Here is a 16,343-nt window from a genome sequence, read left to right as displayed (position 1 = left end):
ACCCGGGGCGGACAGAGGCCGGGTCACCCTCTCCCTTAAAAACTGCCCAGAAGATGCCCGTGAGCTCCAGGGGCACCCGAGCCCCTGGACGTCCCAGAACTGAGGGTGGGGCCGGCACAAGGAGAGTAGGGGCCCCCGAGCCCGCCGGCTGCCCCGTGCACCCCGGCTCCCGGGAACTGGGCTGTCACTCGCATGGGCCTGCCCCACCCGGGAGATGGGAACGCGCAGCAGCACCGGGCGCCCGGCTCCCTCTCCCCGACAGTCAGAGAAGCCAGGCCCGACCTGGAGTGCCTCACGGCACGAGGACCACAGGGGACCTCGGGGGTCCAGGACAGCGGCGGTGGCCCGCCCTGCAGCGCCCCTGCCCCCCAGCCCACGCCGCAGAGGACGGGGAGAGGGGCGCGCTGGGAAGCAGCACATCCCCCACCCCAGATGGGGGTTGAGCCCCAGACCCTCTCCCTGCACCTCGCAGGGAGGTAAACTGAGGAAGGAACAGACGAGGGTGACCCCAGCCCCCCACGGTTCACCCGCAAGTGGCCACAAGCAGGTGGAGCCCATGTGGGCGGGAGCGCAGGTGAGGACAGAAGCCCCCAGGCGAGACCCGAGGGGGGACTGTGCCCCTCTTCACGCAGCCACGGGAGACCCGCGCAGCGCAGCGCCCCAGCAGCCAGAGCCTGGCACCCCCGCCCCCGCGTCTCCAGCGCAGCGGCGGCTTTTTCCGTTAGTTTTGTGGCCTCACCTGGTCCTCGGCGAGGGCGCCGCACGGGCCCTTGGGGGAGACGGGAGAGGCCGGGCCCAGGAGGTGGGGGTGGGAGGAGGCTGGGCTGGGGAGCCCCGGCTGCCCCTGGAGCTCACGCTTCCCCCACTCGCTTGGGGGCTTCGGGAGCCCGAAGCTCGCAGCCCGAGAGGGGCGCGTCTCCAAGGGCGCCGGCGCTTCTGCTGGGAGACCGGCGAGGGGGACAGAGGCCCCGAGCCAGGTGGGCGTGGGGGCGGGGGGGTGCTGGTTCCGGTCCGTGCAGCCTCGCCTCGGGGTGTCTGCGAGCCCGGGGGCTGGCGGGAGACCCCATCAGCCCTGGCTGGTGCCGGGGGGCGGGCAGAGCCGGGGCCTGCGCCCGAGTTGCGGCAGGAAAGGAAGGTTGAGGCCGAGGACAGAAGGCGCCGGGCGTGTCCCCTCCAAGGAGGGTTGAGGCCGCCCCCCGGGGACCCCCAGGGCCTGAGCCCCACCCCAGACCCCAGCGCACGTCCCGGCCGCTGCAGACCCCGCTGCCCCCAGGCCACGGGCGCAGACGCGCAACCCCGCCCGCAAGGCCTTGCCAGGGCATCCCTAGGGCTGGCCGCGTGGCCGGTGACTCTGGGGCCCGCGCACCCCCAGGGCTGGCTGCGTGGCCGGTGACTGGAACCCGAGGGGCTGAGTCCCTGGCCAGGGCCCCACGGCTCAGCAGGCGTCAGGGCTCCTCCCGCCCGGAGCTCACGGAGGCCTGCGAGCCCCGTGGACGCTGCCCAGCCAGGCCGCCGGCTGCTCGGGACATTGGGGCGCCCCCAGCATCTGCTCCTCCGGCCGTGGTTCGTCAGGGAGCCCCGCCGGTGCCGTCGCGACCACCCTTGGCTCGGAGTTGGCGCGAGGCTGTGTGGACACAGGTGGACCCGGCGCGGGCTCCGCATGGGGGACGTGGGGGGGCACAGCTCCCTGGGCGCTGCAGAGGGTTGGGGGGAGGACCAGGGCCTCCTGCCCCGGCGGAGGCACCGCAGGAGGGAGGGGCCGTGCTGGAGGCCGCCCTCTTGGAGGCCCCTGTCCTCGCAGAGCCTGTGAGAGGCAGGGGCGATGAGTCCCGGCCCCCAGACAGTCACACTGTGACCCCAAGTGCTACCAGGCCACCGGGAAGGTGGGGCCGGCAAGAGGGGGCGGGTCGGATGGGAGCTGGGGCGGGCGGCTGGGCCTTCCCGTCTGCGCGCCCCGCCCGGGAGGCTGTTGTGGGGCGCGTTCGGGGCGGACTGGTGAGGGCGGAGCCCAGGACCACAGGCCCGGCGGAGCCGCCTGGGGGTGCGGTGCTGACAGAGACCCCCGCCGTGATGGGGAAACTGAGGCTGGCGGCCCGTCTGACGGAGAGGGCCGGCTGGCCCCGCGGTCTGGGGCCACGGCTCTGCTTTGCCCACGCCGCCCGCCAGGCCGCCCCCTGGTCTCCCACAGACGTCCCTCAGCCCCCGCAGCTGCCCGCCGGCCGCCAGGTGAGCCGTGAGCAGGGGAGCGGGTGCCACCGAAGCATCAGACTCGAGGGACTGAAGCGGGCGCTGGTGTTTAGACACGACGGGCGTCTGTCGTGCGGGATGGGTCATGTGTGGCACTCGGCAGTGCCGCTTGTCCCTTCTGGGACGACGTGTCCAAGACGCAGTCCTGGGCCCTTGGGGCGTCCTCTCGGGGTCGTGCGGGCGGGGCGTGCGAGGGGGGCGTTGTGCGGGCGGGGCGTGCGGGCAGGGCAGCAGGCAGGCCTGGCGTCTGGGTCTTTGACCCGCGTGGGTTTATGCTGGTTTGTGGGGTGGGGGGGCTCATGCTCTGCGGCACGCCCCGCCCCCCCCCACCCGGCACCGTCTCTCGGAGGCGTGCGGCCCTGGCCCCTGCCTGCTCCTCGGCTCCCTGGTCCTTGGCGAAGCTGCAGCCCAGCAGGAGGCCGGCGGGCCCAGAGCGGCCTCACCCCGGGCACACGGGGCTCTGGCGGCATCAGCCAGCACCCCCGTCGCCGCGTTTCCTGCCCCTCCCCGCCCCCCACCCCCCATCCCTGGCCCCGGGCTGCACGGTGCCTTCCCGCCTCACCTCCCTGCCTAGAGCCAGTGGTGAAGCGGCTGCCACGGGGTCAAGCGAGGCCTCTGCATGTGCCAGACCCGCGCCCCAGCTGTGCTCGCCTCTGTCCTCCACTGACCCCTCCTCTCCTCATCTGCTGTCCCCGGGGAGGGGCTGGGGGGCAGGTGTGGCCCTTGACCCCCCACCCGCGGGCCCTCCCCTTGAAGCAGCCACAGGGCAGCGCCTCCTCCCTCCGGCCCGAGAGCGGAGCTCCGGGTCCCTGGCTTAGGAGCCGCTCCTCCCTGGGGCGGGCCACGGCCCAGTGCTGTAAGCGGATCCTTTGGGCTGAGCCTCACTCAGCAACATTAGGAATGTACCAGCCTGAAGGGCCCCGGGCGGATGACGGGGGCCAGGACCTCAGACTCGGCTTCTCGTTTGGGGGATACACATGCGCCTTAAACCTTCACTCCCGAAAGGCCCCCTGGTCTGGGGCTGGCTGGTGCCCTGACGCAGAGGCCCCCACCCCGACAGGTGCCTGTGGGTGCCCGCCGCCCACTCGTGGCCCTGGGCTGCACTGGGGGTGGCAGAGCCCAGGCCACAGGTGGGGAGCCCCCCCGGGGCCCTCCCTGGAAAGGCTGGACACATCCTCCCGGAGGCTGCGCATGCGCGCCCAGAGGCCGGAGCTGCCAGCTTGGCCACGTGAGCGTCGTGGGCCAAGGGACGCCATTCCAGCCGTCTGGTCTCTGGGCGCATCTGCTAGCAGTTTTGACCCTGCCTGGGCTTCTGCCAACAGGCTTATGGGGTGGCCTGGGGGACCCTCCCCGCCAACGCCACCAGGCATTCACATGCTCCCTGCAGGCCTGGAAAGTCAGAAGGTCACATCTGATGATGGGCAGAAATGGGGGGGGGACCTCTGTGGGTGCTGACCCAGTGGGTCTCAGCCCGGTGCCTGCTTGTGTACCAGCAAGGCCTGTGTGGGGACCTCACCCCTGTTCTAGTGCACAAAAGGGAGGGCTCCCCCAAAATACCTGGCCTGGGCAGGTGCAGTGCTCCCAAGTCACAGACCCGAGCAGGGTCAGCCGTGAGGCTTCCGCCTTTAAGATTTATTGATTGATTGATTTATACATACATACATACAAGCACTGGGTACAGCCAGAGCGCGGGAGGGTGAGAGAACTCACCAGAGCCAGAGCAGGGAGCAGAGCAGGCAGAAGGACCGAAGGACACTGCTGAGGGGAGCAGCGGGTGGCAGGAGAGGTCTGCGCGCCATGCGGGACCCTCCTCCGGTGGCCGGGGAGCAGCCGGGGATCGAACCGGCGCTGCAGAGGTTCCTGGCAGCTTCACAGCCCAGCGCTCAACCGCTGCGCCACCAGGGAGGCCCCAGAAGAGCTTTATTGAGCATCGCAGGGGCACGGCGTGGTGCAGAGCTGAGGCCAGAGCGGCCCTGCCCCCCAGAGGGGCCTTCCCACCCTGGCTCCCTGGGTGTGCTCAGGCTGCAAGCCTGGACCGCTCATGCTCCCCACCCTTGACCTCAGAGGTGGGCCCCAGCCCTGCTGACCCCCCCGTCACATGATCTTTGGTAGCTGGAAGGTGACAGACGCTGACGCTGGCCCTCAGGCCTCCTCCCTGGTCCGCGGGGAGACGGCGGGAAGGCCCGGTGGGGAGAGGCGTGTCCAAGGCACTGATCGCAGGCTCTGGAGTCACGAGGATCTGGTGGACTCCCGGGGGGCTAAGAACACAGCAAAGCCACAAACCTTCAAGCCAGAGATGGGGTTCAGCCACCCCGAGGACCGGCGCCAAAGCAGCCTGCAGGGAACTGGCCGCCAGCTGGAGCCTCAGGTCCAGCCAGCCAAGGCCAGCGAGCCAGGGCAGAGCCGCTGAGCCTGGGGAATATTTTTTTGCTTTATTATCCCTTCCCGGTTTCAAGAATAAATAAGACACCAAACAACTAGGGGCAACAGCGACATTTGCAAACGGCTCCCACACAGCCAGGGGCTCGGCCGCCACGCCGCGGAGACCCCCGCGAGGGCGCAGGGACACCGCACCGCAGCACGGGCCTGGTCGCCGCATCACCCCGGTGGGACCCGGCTGGGGACCAGGGCCTGGGGCGGCCAGTGGGGGGCGGGCTCTGTGGCCGGTGGCCAAGTGGGACAGGCAGGTGCGATGCCGCTGCCTCCTGACCTGCCACCAGCCGGCCGAGGAGTGGACACTGAGGCCGGCCCGCTGCCTCCACACCTGGGCTCCTGCCAAGGACGGGTCTGCCTGACCGTCGCCCTGGCCTCGTCTCAGATTCCGCCTTTCAGAACAAAGGCCAAGCCCCCCCCAACCCCCCCTTCCCCGCCCACCGCGAAGGCGAAGGCCGCGCTGGAGCAGACGCCCGGGGCGGGAGCCACCGGACTCCGTGGCGTCTCAGGGAGGCTGGGCCGCCTCCCCCCACCCGCTGTCCCCCGCAGCCGGCCTTCGGCTGCTCCCGCCGCGCATCCGCCCCGCAGGGTGGTGACCGGGGCCTCCAGAGCCCTCCTGGGCCCCGCCCTCGTGGTGACGGCCGCACCCCCGCCGCCGCCAGGTCCTGCTCTGCCCCCGGCAGCGCTTGCAGCCCACAGAGGCACCCGACGACCCGCTCCTGGTGGGAGGCCAAGGGTAGCTGAGGAGAGTCTCACCCTTTTCGGAGCAAGATTTGAAACGACAGCGCGCGCCCCAAAAGCGAGGATTAGCTCCCCCGTCAGCCTTGCGTTAATGCAAGTTCCGTAAAAGCTTCCTCAGCGGGAATGATTCTGAATCACGTTCGGGTGCGTGTACATGAACTCGGACCTGCATGGAAACGGGTTGTCTCCCCCCAAAGTGGCAGAATAGCCTTTATTTTAAATATGGTCCTTGATGCATTTCTGTCAAACAATCTCTCAAGGGCAGAGGCCAGGACACGACCTGTCCTGGACACGTCCTTGTGGCACAGGACGGTGGCTCCAGGGTGGCGCAGCGCGTGAGCTTTCCAGGAGCGGAACATCCTCGGTCTCTGTGCTCAGCCTCGCCGGCCAGAGGAGAGACGTCAAGTGAGTCCCGCCGGCCGCCGGGCTGTCCCGGGGAAGGGAGCACCGGGCCAGGGGCCGGCACGTGCCTGGGTCACCTGAGGGGACGGTCAGCCAAATGCGACTTGCAGGGCGAAAGCCCAACCCCCACCCCCTGGGCCGCTGGAAGCTGGGAGCCGGCAGGTCCGTGTCCCCAGCGGCTTCCACGGAGAAGCAGCTCTGCCTCCAGCAAGGCCAGCGACTAGCAGAGCCAGCGAGGGGTGAGACCGCGCGGCCAAGACACTTATGCTGGTTTTGCAGTAAATCTGGGGAGGGACAGGGGAGAGAAGAGCCGCTGCTCCTGTTCTCATAATCCCTTTCCTGAAAGCTGTCCTCCCGCCCCGCACGCCGGCCACGCAGCCCAGCCCGCGCCTCTCCCCAGGCAAGCCCGACAGGCAACGCCGCAGCCCCACCCCACAGCCAGAAGGAAATGAGAACCCACAGGGAACAGCGTAAGAACCAAAGACCCAGCTCGCTCCGTTCAAAATAAAGACTTAAAAAATTAACTTCACTGTCGCTGGACACTCTCCGTTCTCTGGAGTCCTATAACTCCCCGGGGCTGTCCCACGCGGCCCGGTAGCCGATCCGCCTGCAGACGCCTAGAAGCACCTGGAGCAGGCCCCCCGCGGTGCCGGAGGCCGTGTCCAGGAGCAGGGAGAGGGCGCCGCCCAGGCCCGCGGCCACGTCCCGGCACACCAGGGGCACGGCGGCCACGGTGCGCAGGGGGAAGGCGGCCACGTCCAGCAGCACGCGGGCCGGCAGCCCCAGCACGCGGCACGTGGCCTTCAGCAGGCAGCACAGGACACGCAGCAAGGCCCTGAGGATCTTCAGCAGCACCTTGAGCAGCTTCCAGGGGATGCTCAGCAGCTCCTCGCCGATGGCCAGGAGGTAGGAGGTGGCGGCCGTGCCCAGGCGGCAGAGGCCGCTCTCCAGGCCCAGCACGACCTGCTGGCCGAGCCACCACAGCAGTCGCAGGGTGCCCGTCAGGAGCCCGGCCGCCAGGGTGTACAGTAGCCGCAGCAGCCCGACGACCGGGGCGGCCAGGAAGCCCAGGAGCCTCCCCAGGAAGCCGCTGCCCTCCTCGGACGCCTCGGGGGGCTGCGGGGCAGGCGTGGGGGCCCCCGTGCTGGACAGGGGGCCGGGGCTGGCCTGGGCCTGGGCCTGGGCCGCGCGCTCCTCAGCCTGCACCTGGTTCACCACCTCCAGGATCCTCCTCATCTTCTCCGTGTCCTGCTCGCGCTCGGCGCAGTTGTCCCGGAACAGCTGTGGGTGGGAGGGCAGCAGCACCTGCAGGCCCTGCAGCATCACGTCCTCGATCACCGCCCCGGCCCGCGTGTGCTGCACAAAGCCCATGGCCCAGCCGCCCCCGGGGGTGGCGCAGCAGGCTGCCAGCCACACGAACTCGGGGATGGCCACCCTGTCCCTGACCGTGTGGGCAGAGGGCACGGCGCCCACCAGCAGGTACAGGTCCTCCCCGCCGCCGCACTGCGGCTCCAGTGCCCGGGCCAGCAGGCCACGTAGGTTCCTGTGCCAGCGGTCCCGGAAGGACGGGCGCATGGGGACTGCGTTGGTGAGCGCGAACGTGGCCTCGTGGGGGTCGTCGCTCAGGGAGAAGGGGTACAGCTGTCCTTGCTGGTAGCCGGAGTCCAGGTAGTCCGCGGCCAAGGCCTGCCGGCTGCCCAGGGTGTCCACGGCGGCGGCTGCCACCTCCTCCTCGGCCGCCTCGTCCAGGTCGCTGCTGGGGTCATCGATCTGAAAGGAGAGAGCGGTGTGAGGCGCGGCCTGCGGCAGAGGCGCTGCCTGGGGCCAGGGCTCCCGGCTCCGCTTGCCCCACACGCGTGTGCAAGGGCTGGCGCCGGGCACGCTCTCTGGGCCTGACAGCAGCTCCCAGGAGGGGGTTCCTGTTCCGCCTGGGAGACCCTGCTCGGCAGTCACCCCGGGACACCCACTCCCGGGGCACGCACGCCCACGCACGCCCACGCACGCGCACACACACGCCCACGCACAACCAGCCCATCCTGGCGGTCACATCTGAGCTGCGGTGCTCCATCTCCACGGGCCGCAAGCTGACCACAAACGTGAAACAGGCCGGCTCGACCTCCACAAGCCCCAGAAATCAGAAGCGCCGCTCGGGCCGCCAGCCCCGAGGCCGCCGCCTGAGGAGCACCCTCAGCGCTGACGCAGGCGCAGGAGCACCCGCTCCCGCCGGGGCGTCTGGTCAAACGGGACAAGACGTCACTCAGCGCCGCCCGGCCACGCCCAGACGCCAAAACTAACTGTGTTTGGACGACCCCAAGACATCTGCTGTTCTTGGGGTTCCCTTCCCGTCCAGGTCAAGACAGACCCGGCAAGACCCCACATGCAGCCAGAACTCTCCCCCCGCCGCTGGCTCGGCTTCTCCTCTGCACTCAGCCATGGAAGCAGACGCACCCCAGCCCAGAGGAGGGGCACACTCGGGGCTGGCGGGGCCTGTGCTCTCACCCCCACACAGGACCCTAAACTCCTGGACCTGGCCCCGGCCAGCCAGCCAGCGCAGGGGCCTGGTTCCCCGGCTGCCCGAGGCCCTGACCGGTCCTGACGCAGCGAGGCAGGAGAAAGCCGCGCCAGCGGGCAGCTTCAAAACGGGGAAAGGGTAAGGAAATGCTGTCACGGCCGCCAAAGAAGCACCCCGAGTCCCCAGGAAGATGCGGTGCCGAGAGGAAGAGGCAGCTACAGCGCGAAACGGCGACCGCTCTCGAGTGCCAACCAGACAAGAAAAACAAACGCGGGAGGAGACTCAGGCGACCCGCCCTCTGGGAAGCGGGTGCCGCGGACCCTCCGCCGCCCCGTGTCGCCCCGCACCGCTCCGACCACAGCAGCCCCCAAATCACTCGCGCTGGGTGCGGCTTCAAAGGAAAACAAACACAACAGAAGCCAATTACGGTGAGTGCGCCCCGCTAATTGACTCCCTCGGGCGAGCGAGTGCACCTGCCGCGGGTCCCGGGCAACGCGCTGGGCCGTACCCCCAGTCTGGCCCAGGCCTCCCGGGGGGGCGGGCTGGCGAGGCCCGGGCTGGGGGCAGGGGCTTGTTGAGTGTCGCGGGGCTCCGCCCTCCCCGGGTGCCCCTGCCCGGCCGGCTGGGATTCCCGGCGTCGCCCCGGCCGGCTAGACGGGCGCCAGCTCAGCCCCCTGGCAGAGCCACTGCTGCCCTCTCTGCAGAAAGACGTGCAGGGACGCTCCCCAGCGGCGGCGGGTGGGCGCGGTGTCATCCACCAGACGGGGAGGGCGCGGCCTGGGGCCTCGTCTCCGGGCCTGGGGGTTTCGGTGACGGGCGCTGGGCTGCAGCCGGCGGGCATGTCTTCTGCCAGGCCGCACGGGTGCCAGCAGGTCTGCGTGTGAGCCCAGGTCTGGTCCGGCTCCTCTCAGGGCACCAGCAGGCCCGGGGCCCCCCGCAAGCCTTGGCGTTCGCCGCTCGGGTACTGCAGCCCGGAGAGCGACCCTCCCTCACAGAACAGGCCCGACACCCGCGGATTCTGCTGCCACCTTGCCAGGTGTCTGCGGGGCGGTGGGGGGAGCCCCGTGGAGGGAGGGGGACCCCCTCTGCTGCCTGGAGACTCCGCCTTCCCAGACTGGACTCCCAGCGGGCGGGAGGCTCTCCGGGTCCCCTCTATGACTCGGGGCGGGCTCCTCGCCCCCACATCTATGTACCTCGCGCAAACCCTTTCCCGGCCACCTGCTGACGGGGCCCGGCGTAAGCAGACGGTCTGCCCAGCACCTTTCCGCGCCAGCCCCCGGGGCTGGCGTTTCTAGGCAGAGGCGGCGGGTGCTGCGGCCTGTTTGTTCCGAGGTCGCGCTCTCTCTTCCTGCCGCCCCGCGCGTCCTCACAGGTATTTCTGTCGTCCTCAAGCTTATTTCCGTTGTCCCGCGCAACCCCCAGTCATCGAAAACGCCCAGAGTTCCCCGTGAGCCGCTCTGCCTGTCATCTATAAAGCCGGGCCGGGCCGGCTCAGGGCAGCGGCGTCGCCCTCAGACCAGCTGTGACCCCAGGTCCTGACCCCAGGCTGGGCGTGTCTCAACGGCCTTCGTTAGGAACCCCGAGAACCCCGAGCCTGGGTGTGGGGCTGCCCCTGCTGCCCGACCCTGCGCACCCCAGCCGGCTGCAGGGACCCGGCGTCCCGCCAAGACTTTTCCTTCTCCCGGTAGCTTTCCACAAGCATGCGCCCCCCGCCCCCCCAGCATCCTGCCTGGAAATGCTCTCGGGACGTCCCTTTCAAATTTAGTACCAGGAAAAGCCCCGTCCCTCAGCCAGGCTGCTCCCGCCGTGCAGGCCCCGGGGGAGAGACCTGCTCCCGCCAGCTGCAGCCACTGGGCGGCCTGCGAGGGCCCGGCCCCCCCACGCGCCCTGGGGGGCCGGCAAAGGGGCTGGGAGGACCCACGGGGAGGGCGGAGGCGAGGCCCAGGCCCCCTCGGCAGGGTCCTTCCTTGGGGGTTGTCTCGTCCGTGAGACACGTCAGCCCCTGGACGGCCGGGCCCTCGGGGTCCTGCTCCAACTGGGGAATGCGCCCCCCATAGATTCGGGTCCCCTCGGCAGAGCCGGCGCCACCCCCACGGCCCCCGGGTGTCGGGCCGAGAACCACCTCCCTGAGAGCCCCGCAAGCGGCGGGCAGGCGGGACGCAGGGCAGCCGGACCGCGGCTCCGACGGAGGTGACCCTCCCGGCTGCGTCGCCCACCGGCCCTCGTGGGAGCAGAAGGCGCTTCGGAAGCGGAGGCGCGTCCCCTCCCGGCTCCGGGCAGGGAAGAAGCGAGGCTCTGTCTTCCTGACCCGCCCTGCAGCCCGGGCCGCCCCGCCCGCCGCCTTCCTCTGGGAGCCCCGTCCTCTGGCCCCCGCCTCTCGCGCCTTCCTGCGGGGAGGGGGGCAGCGGTCCCCAGCTCCCGGGCGCCCCAACACCGTGGGCGCGGCCTTGCTGGGTGAGCCGTGGGGACGCGAGGACAGTGGCTGGCGTGAGCAGGGCGCGCAGATGCTTCACTCCAGACCTGTCCTCCTGCTGAGAACAAGAAACAGGGAGAGAGCATGGCCGAGCGGACGCCCCCAGGGGGCTGCGGGCCGGGGCCCAGGGCGTGGGGAGCCCCGGAGGCTGCCTGCCGCGCTCTCCTTCCAGACTGCCCGAGGGGCCGCGCCTTGTGGGGGGTCCCGGTGCAGCCCCACCTGCTGCCCCTGAAGCCGGCCTCTCCGCCCGTCACCCGCAGCACCCCACGCCTGCGAGCGGGGTCCGGATGAGGGGGAGCCTGTGGACTGCCCACAGGTCAGGATCACAGGAAGCTTAAAAAGGCCCCGTCTCCCCCAGACCAGTTAGCGGGGGCGGGGGGGGGGGGCGCAGAGATCAGGTGTGACTCAGTGGAGACCCCTGGGCTGGGTCTCGGCCGAGGCTGGTGAACGAAACCCTGCCGGGCGGCTCTACAGGCTGCTCAGGCCCCAAACTCGGGGTGCCCCTGATGAGTCCCTCCCTCCCATGGGCCTGCCGGGTGGCTCCGGGCAGAGGGCGGGCAGCCTCCGGGGCGGCCTGCGGGGAGCAGGCTGGCGTGGGCAGGGGCTGCCTGACTGGGCTGAGCTCCAGGGGACAGTTGAGAAAGAGGTCGGAGGTGTCTTACTTATCTGGGGGCGTGGGGCGCTGGACAGGCCAGGCCGGGCTGGCCCAGGAAGCGGAGGGGCCGTGTGGCGTGCAGCGTGGACACGGCAAAGCAGACCCTCCCTGGAGCCGGCCCAGGGGGGTCCAGGCCCACCCCGCCCCGCAGCCTCACCGGGCCGGGCACGCGTGGCACGCGCATGCCGTCTGCGCCCGGCTCTGTGCCCGCCTGGGGCAGCTCTCGAGCCAGAGGGTCACCCTTCTGCGTGACCGGCAGCCGCGGCTCAGGCGGGATTCTGGCGCCACAGCCCCGCGCGGCTCGCCCGCCGAGGGCTTCTCCCGACTGTCCCGGGGCCTGGACGGGCGCCGGGGAACCCGACGGTGAAACGCAGGCTCTTCGTAAATGAAGAAGCCACAGTGGCGGGAGGGGCGCGGCACGGGCCTGATGTGTGACCCAGATAAGGCCAGGCCGGGGCGGCCGGGGCAGCCGCTGGGGCCGGATAAGCTCGGGTGTGTCCGGAGGGAGAGGCCGGACTCACGGCAGCGGCGACAGGCTGGAGGCGGACCCCCCGGGGCTGGCAGCTTGGCTCGGGCTCCGCCCTCCGAGGGGCAGAGGCCGGGACACGGGGCCGGGCCGCAGGGCGCGCCTATGAGCTGCAGGGCGGAAGCCAGGCCTCCCTCTGCCTGCGCAGACCGCGGGGGGCTGGGGGGGTGAGGACGAGCCCTGGCCTCCTGGGGCCAGGATGCCGCGTGTGCCCAGGCTGTGAGCACCCAGGCCTGCACGGCCCTCGCCCTCCTGCCCTGTCCCGGGCGTGTCCCGCCCACTCGGCCTCTCCCTGCCTGGACGGGCACCCTGGGGCCCCCACACGAAGAGGACAGCAAGGAGGCCTCGGGCAACAGCTTGGCCTGCCCAGACGCTCAGGGAAGGCGGTAGCCCACGGGCTGTGGCCAGGTCTCCTGGCACCTGAGGGCAGCCCTGGCCACGGGAAGGACCTCTGACCCGGGATGCACAGGGAAAAGGCGCCGCTGCACCTTCGAGGCGGGCCAGGCTGGAGGCCCCCCCCAGGCCTGTGTGGGCTCCGTGGGGTGCTGGGTGGTAAGTGCCGGCATGTCCTCTCCTGGGGGTCCTGGCTGGGGAACATGAGGGAGACCAGCGGGGGCTCAGGGCCTGGCGGCCGCACACTTCCCCCCCCCAAGAGGCGAGCCCCCCGCAGCTGTGAGTGGCCTGGGGGGCCTCGCGTGCTCCAGGAGAGGGCGCAGGTGTCCCCACAGCCAGAGCCTTGGGGCGGCTCTGCACGGGGGTCACACGGGTGGGGTCCTGGCTCTGTGGATGGGACAGCGTCCTCCCGGAGGGGGGGCCCCGCAGCACCTGCTCCCTGGGGCGGCAGCGCGCGGTGGGACGTGAGGAGGCTCCGGGCTCCGGGGGCAACGGCGACCTTCGTGTCTCACGCCGGCCGGAGCAGGCGCATCCAGAGCCCGCCCGGCTCCCGGCCCAAGCTCCGCTCAGGTTTCCCTGCGCCGCCCTCGGGCCCGCGCGGCTGCTGGCAGGCGCCAGCGGCGGTGCCGTAACAGGGCAGGTGAGACCGCACCGCCCCCGCCCCTGCCCGGGCACCCTTCCCCGGCCACCCAGCCCCTGCCCTGCGAGCTGCCCCCAGGGCCCTGCTGGCCCTGGCCCTCGCGCCCCCGCGCCCTGCGCGTCCTGTGCCCCGCAGGACAGGAAGGGGCGCCAGGGCCAGCGCGGCGGTGAGAGGCCGGGCCTGGGAACTGAAGACCGAGGACTAGGGCCGCCCTGACGGCCAGGCAGGCGCGGCCCCTGCTCTAGGCCCACACCCGAGCGCCGGGGCCACTGGCGCGCCCACACGGAGCAGGACACAGGCTGGGGCTGCCGCGGCCGGGGACATGGACGTGGCCGCATGCGGGCGCCCCGGGGCGGACGCCGCATCGCCCTGCGGAGCTGGGAGGGAGTCACGCGCCACGCACGGGTAGCAGTGGGCTGGGGGAGCCTGGCGCGGCTGCCCATCCCGCTCCGGCGCCCCCGCAGCCCCGCACGGCGAGCACGGCTGCACCGCAGCCTTCAAGCGAGTGGGGCGCGCAAGCCGAGCCGAGGGCGGGCCCTTCCCGCACGCGTCTCCAGACGGGCTCAGGAGGCTCCGCGCCAGCCCCAGCCTCGTCCTTTGCGAGTTCAAGGGCTGCGCCCCGCACCGCCCACACCCTGCACGCTGGGCGCTCCGAGCGGACACCCTCCAGCCTCTGCACCCCGCAGGGCAGCTCAGCCGCCCGCAGCCTCTCCCACTCAAAGGTGCCGCGCTCCAGAGAACACCCGGCGCTGTCTGCTCTGCCCGCTCCGTCCCTCCAGACCCCGTGCAAATCCCGCCGCGTGAGCAGCCCCGGGCCTGCCTGACACTGAGGAGCTGTGGGCCAGAGAAGGGAGGGGCCCCTGGGGCCGCCCCAAGGCCAGGGCTAGCCCGCGCGGCTCTGCGTGGCACTGGGGCCGGCCTAGCCAGCCCCCTAGGTCAGCTCCCGGCAGGCACCGCGGGGCAGCGCTGACGGTCCTGGCGTCGCCGTGGGGTGCTCAACACAGCACCCCGGAGTGCGGGCTGCACACTGGCCTGGGAACAGCAGGGGCGCACAGGCCCCGGCCCTCGGCTCACACAGAGCAGACACGGAGCAGGGCACTGCTGACCGCGTGGAACGTCCAAAAGCAGAACAATGACAGGCTCCGCGAGGGGCAGACCTGCCCCGGGGGTCCTGGAGCACATGAGGCCGCTGTCTCTAAGGACGGGCCAGGGGCACGCAGGGTGAAAGGCCTGGGGCGGGTCAGCACCACCCAGGACCTGATGTGTGGAGCAGAGCGGCTCCTACCCGGGCTCAGGCAGCCGGGTGGGGGCGGCCGGAGGGGGAGCTGGACACAGGGCTTGTCCACCGTGCTGAGCGCCGGGGCAGCTGGCGCCGGGCAGCTCCCCACGGTCCACTTAGGAGCGTTCGCGCAGGGAACCAGCCGCACAGCCCGCAGGCTGGGGAGGTGGGCTGGGCCAGGCCTGCTGAAGGCCCACGCCGCGGCCTCTGCTTCTCCCCTGCCCGCTGACCTCAGGGGCGGGATGTGGGCGCGTGACTCAGCACCTCGGGCCTCCGCACCGGCAGGGAGCCCGGACACCGCAGATGCAGGGCCTCAGCCCGCACCTGGACGCAGCACAGAGCTCTCACCCCTGCAGCCCCCCATCCTGCAGGAGGGCGGACGGGGTGGAGGGACACGAGCCCCTCACACCCTCAGCAGCCGCTTCCTTTCCCCAAGGCGTCACCTGCCCGGCCCCCGCCCACGCGGGTCTGTCTGTCCCCTGCTCCGCCTGCAGCAACTGCAGTGCACCCGCCTGGCGCCCCCCGCCCTGCCTTCTGAGCACCCGCAGAGGCACCGGCGGGGGTGGCTCGGCATCCTACTGCCCTTCAAGTCACCCCTGATCTGCATTTCCCAATCCCTCGCCCTCGCCCTCGGCTTGCGAGCCCTGCTGCCCGCCCCCAGCTCGGCCTCCCTCCATCTCCGCACAAAGGCCCCGCCGGCCGGTCACCTGCCAGACAGATGCAACCCACGCGCAGGCTCCCGCCACGGCAGCCGGAACTGGGGTGTCAGCGCACCTGCCCCTCCTTCCAGCCTCACACCCACCCTGCGACTCGCCGAGAGCCTGCCGGGTGGACAGTGCCCGGTGGAGGAGCTGGGCTTGTTCCTTCAGGGCATCCTGGGTGCCTGGGGGACGGGGGGAGCCCCACTGCTCCCCTGGACCCTACTGCCCCAGCAGGCGATCACTAGTGTCTCTGGTCGCGCTGCTGTCTGCTCAGCACAGTGCCCGGCCCAGGCTCCCGGGCTGGGGAAGGGCAGGTCCCCTCACCTGCTCCCGGGGGCGGGTCAGCCGCGGCCGCGGGGAGCAGACGGCAGCGAGGGCCGGGAGGGCCTCCAGGCCTGTCCACCCTGGGCATCCCGGGCTGCGCCTGGGCGGCCGGGCAGGTCTCCCGGGTCTGGCCAGCGGCCAGGGAGCCCCCAGCGCGGCCAAGGCTCCGGAGGCGGGTGGGGAGCGGAGGTGGCGCGCGCTCCCCGGCGGTAGGTGAGGCTCCGGCGCCAAGTATTGGGTCACCCTCCCCAGACCGGACCCGGGATGACTCGGTTTCCAGGTGGTCCAGGCGCGCGGGAGGGCTGGAAAAACTGGTCTGTCGGAGCGGGGCCCGCGCGTCGGCAGCGGGGTGACCCGCACCCCGAGACGCCGTCACCCCGAGACGCGCAGCGCCGAGGTCCGCCCGTCCTCACCGAGCGCGCGCGGAGACCCAGCGCGTCCCCAGAGAGTCGGAAACTGCTGGGGCGCCTCCCGCCCTCCTCGAGCCGCGCCCTCCCCGGCCAGACCCGCCCCCGCCGGGGGACTGGGGCGCGGGCTGGGCTTCTCCCGCGGCCGCCTCCAGGGCCCCCCGCGCGCCGGCGGAGTGTGCGCCCGGCCCCCCCCCGCCCCCCGGCCCCCCCGCCCCCCGGCCCCGCGCTCACCTGCGGCTCCACCAGCCAGCGCGGCGCGGGCGCGGCGGGCGCGGGGCGCGGGGCGCGGAAGGCGGAGAACACGGGCGCGCGCCGCCGGGCGCAGTACAGGGTGGCGAAGCGCGCGGCGCCCCCGGAGCGCTGGCACAGCCGGGCGGGCGCGGCGGCCTCCAGCCCGGCGGGCGGGGCCCCGGCGAAGAAGAAGCCGCCGCACTCGCCGAAGCCGCGCTCCGCGTCGCGCACCAGCCGGGCCTCGGGCGGCGCGGCCAGGGCGGCCAGGGCGGCCAGCGCCAGGCAGCGCGCGGGGCCCATGGCGGGGACGGCGGGGACGGCGGGGCGGGCGGCGGGAGCCGGCGCGCCCGGGGAAGGAGGCGGGCGGGGCGGGCCG

At 72.0% G+C, this 16,343-nt stretch overlaps 1 protein-coding gene across 1 annotated transcript; it reads right to left on the bottom strand.

The window, feature by feature from the left end:
• Positions 1-6,384: 6,384 nt before the first annotated feature.
• Positions 6,385-16,267, bottom strand: ENDOD1 (endonuclease domain containing 1; the record flags this gene model as incomplete). The annotated part of the gene is made up of 2 exons (XM_084248517.1): positions 6,385-7,593; positions 15,968-16,267. The coding sequence occupies 2 exons, from the start codon at positions 16,265-16,267 to the stop codon at positions 6,385-6,387; spliced, it is 1,509 nt and encodes a 502-aa protein (XP_084104643.1).
• Positions 16,268-16,343: the final 76 nt, after the last annotated feature.

This window comes from Talpa europaea (assembly GCF_964194135.1).
Source record: "Talpa europaea genome assembly, chromosome: 12".
Classification (NCBI taxonomy): Eukaryota; Metazoa; Chordata; class Mammalia; order Eulipotyphla; family Talpidae; genus Talpa; species Talpa europaea.
The sequence above is the reverse complement of the archived record's forward strand: the minus strand, read 5'-3'. Positions and strand labels throughout refer to the sequence as shown.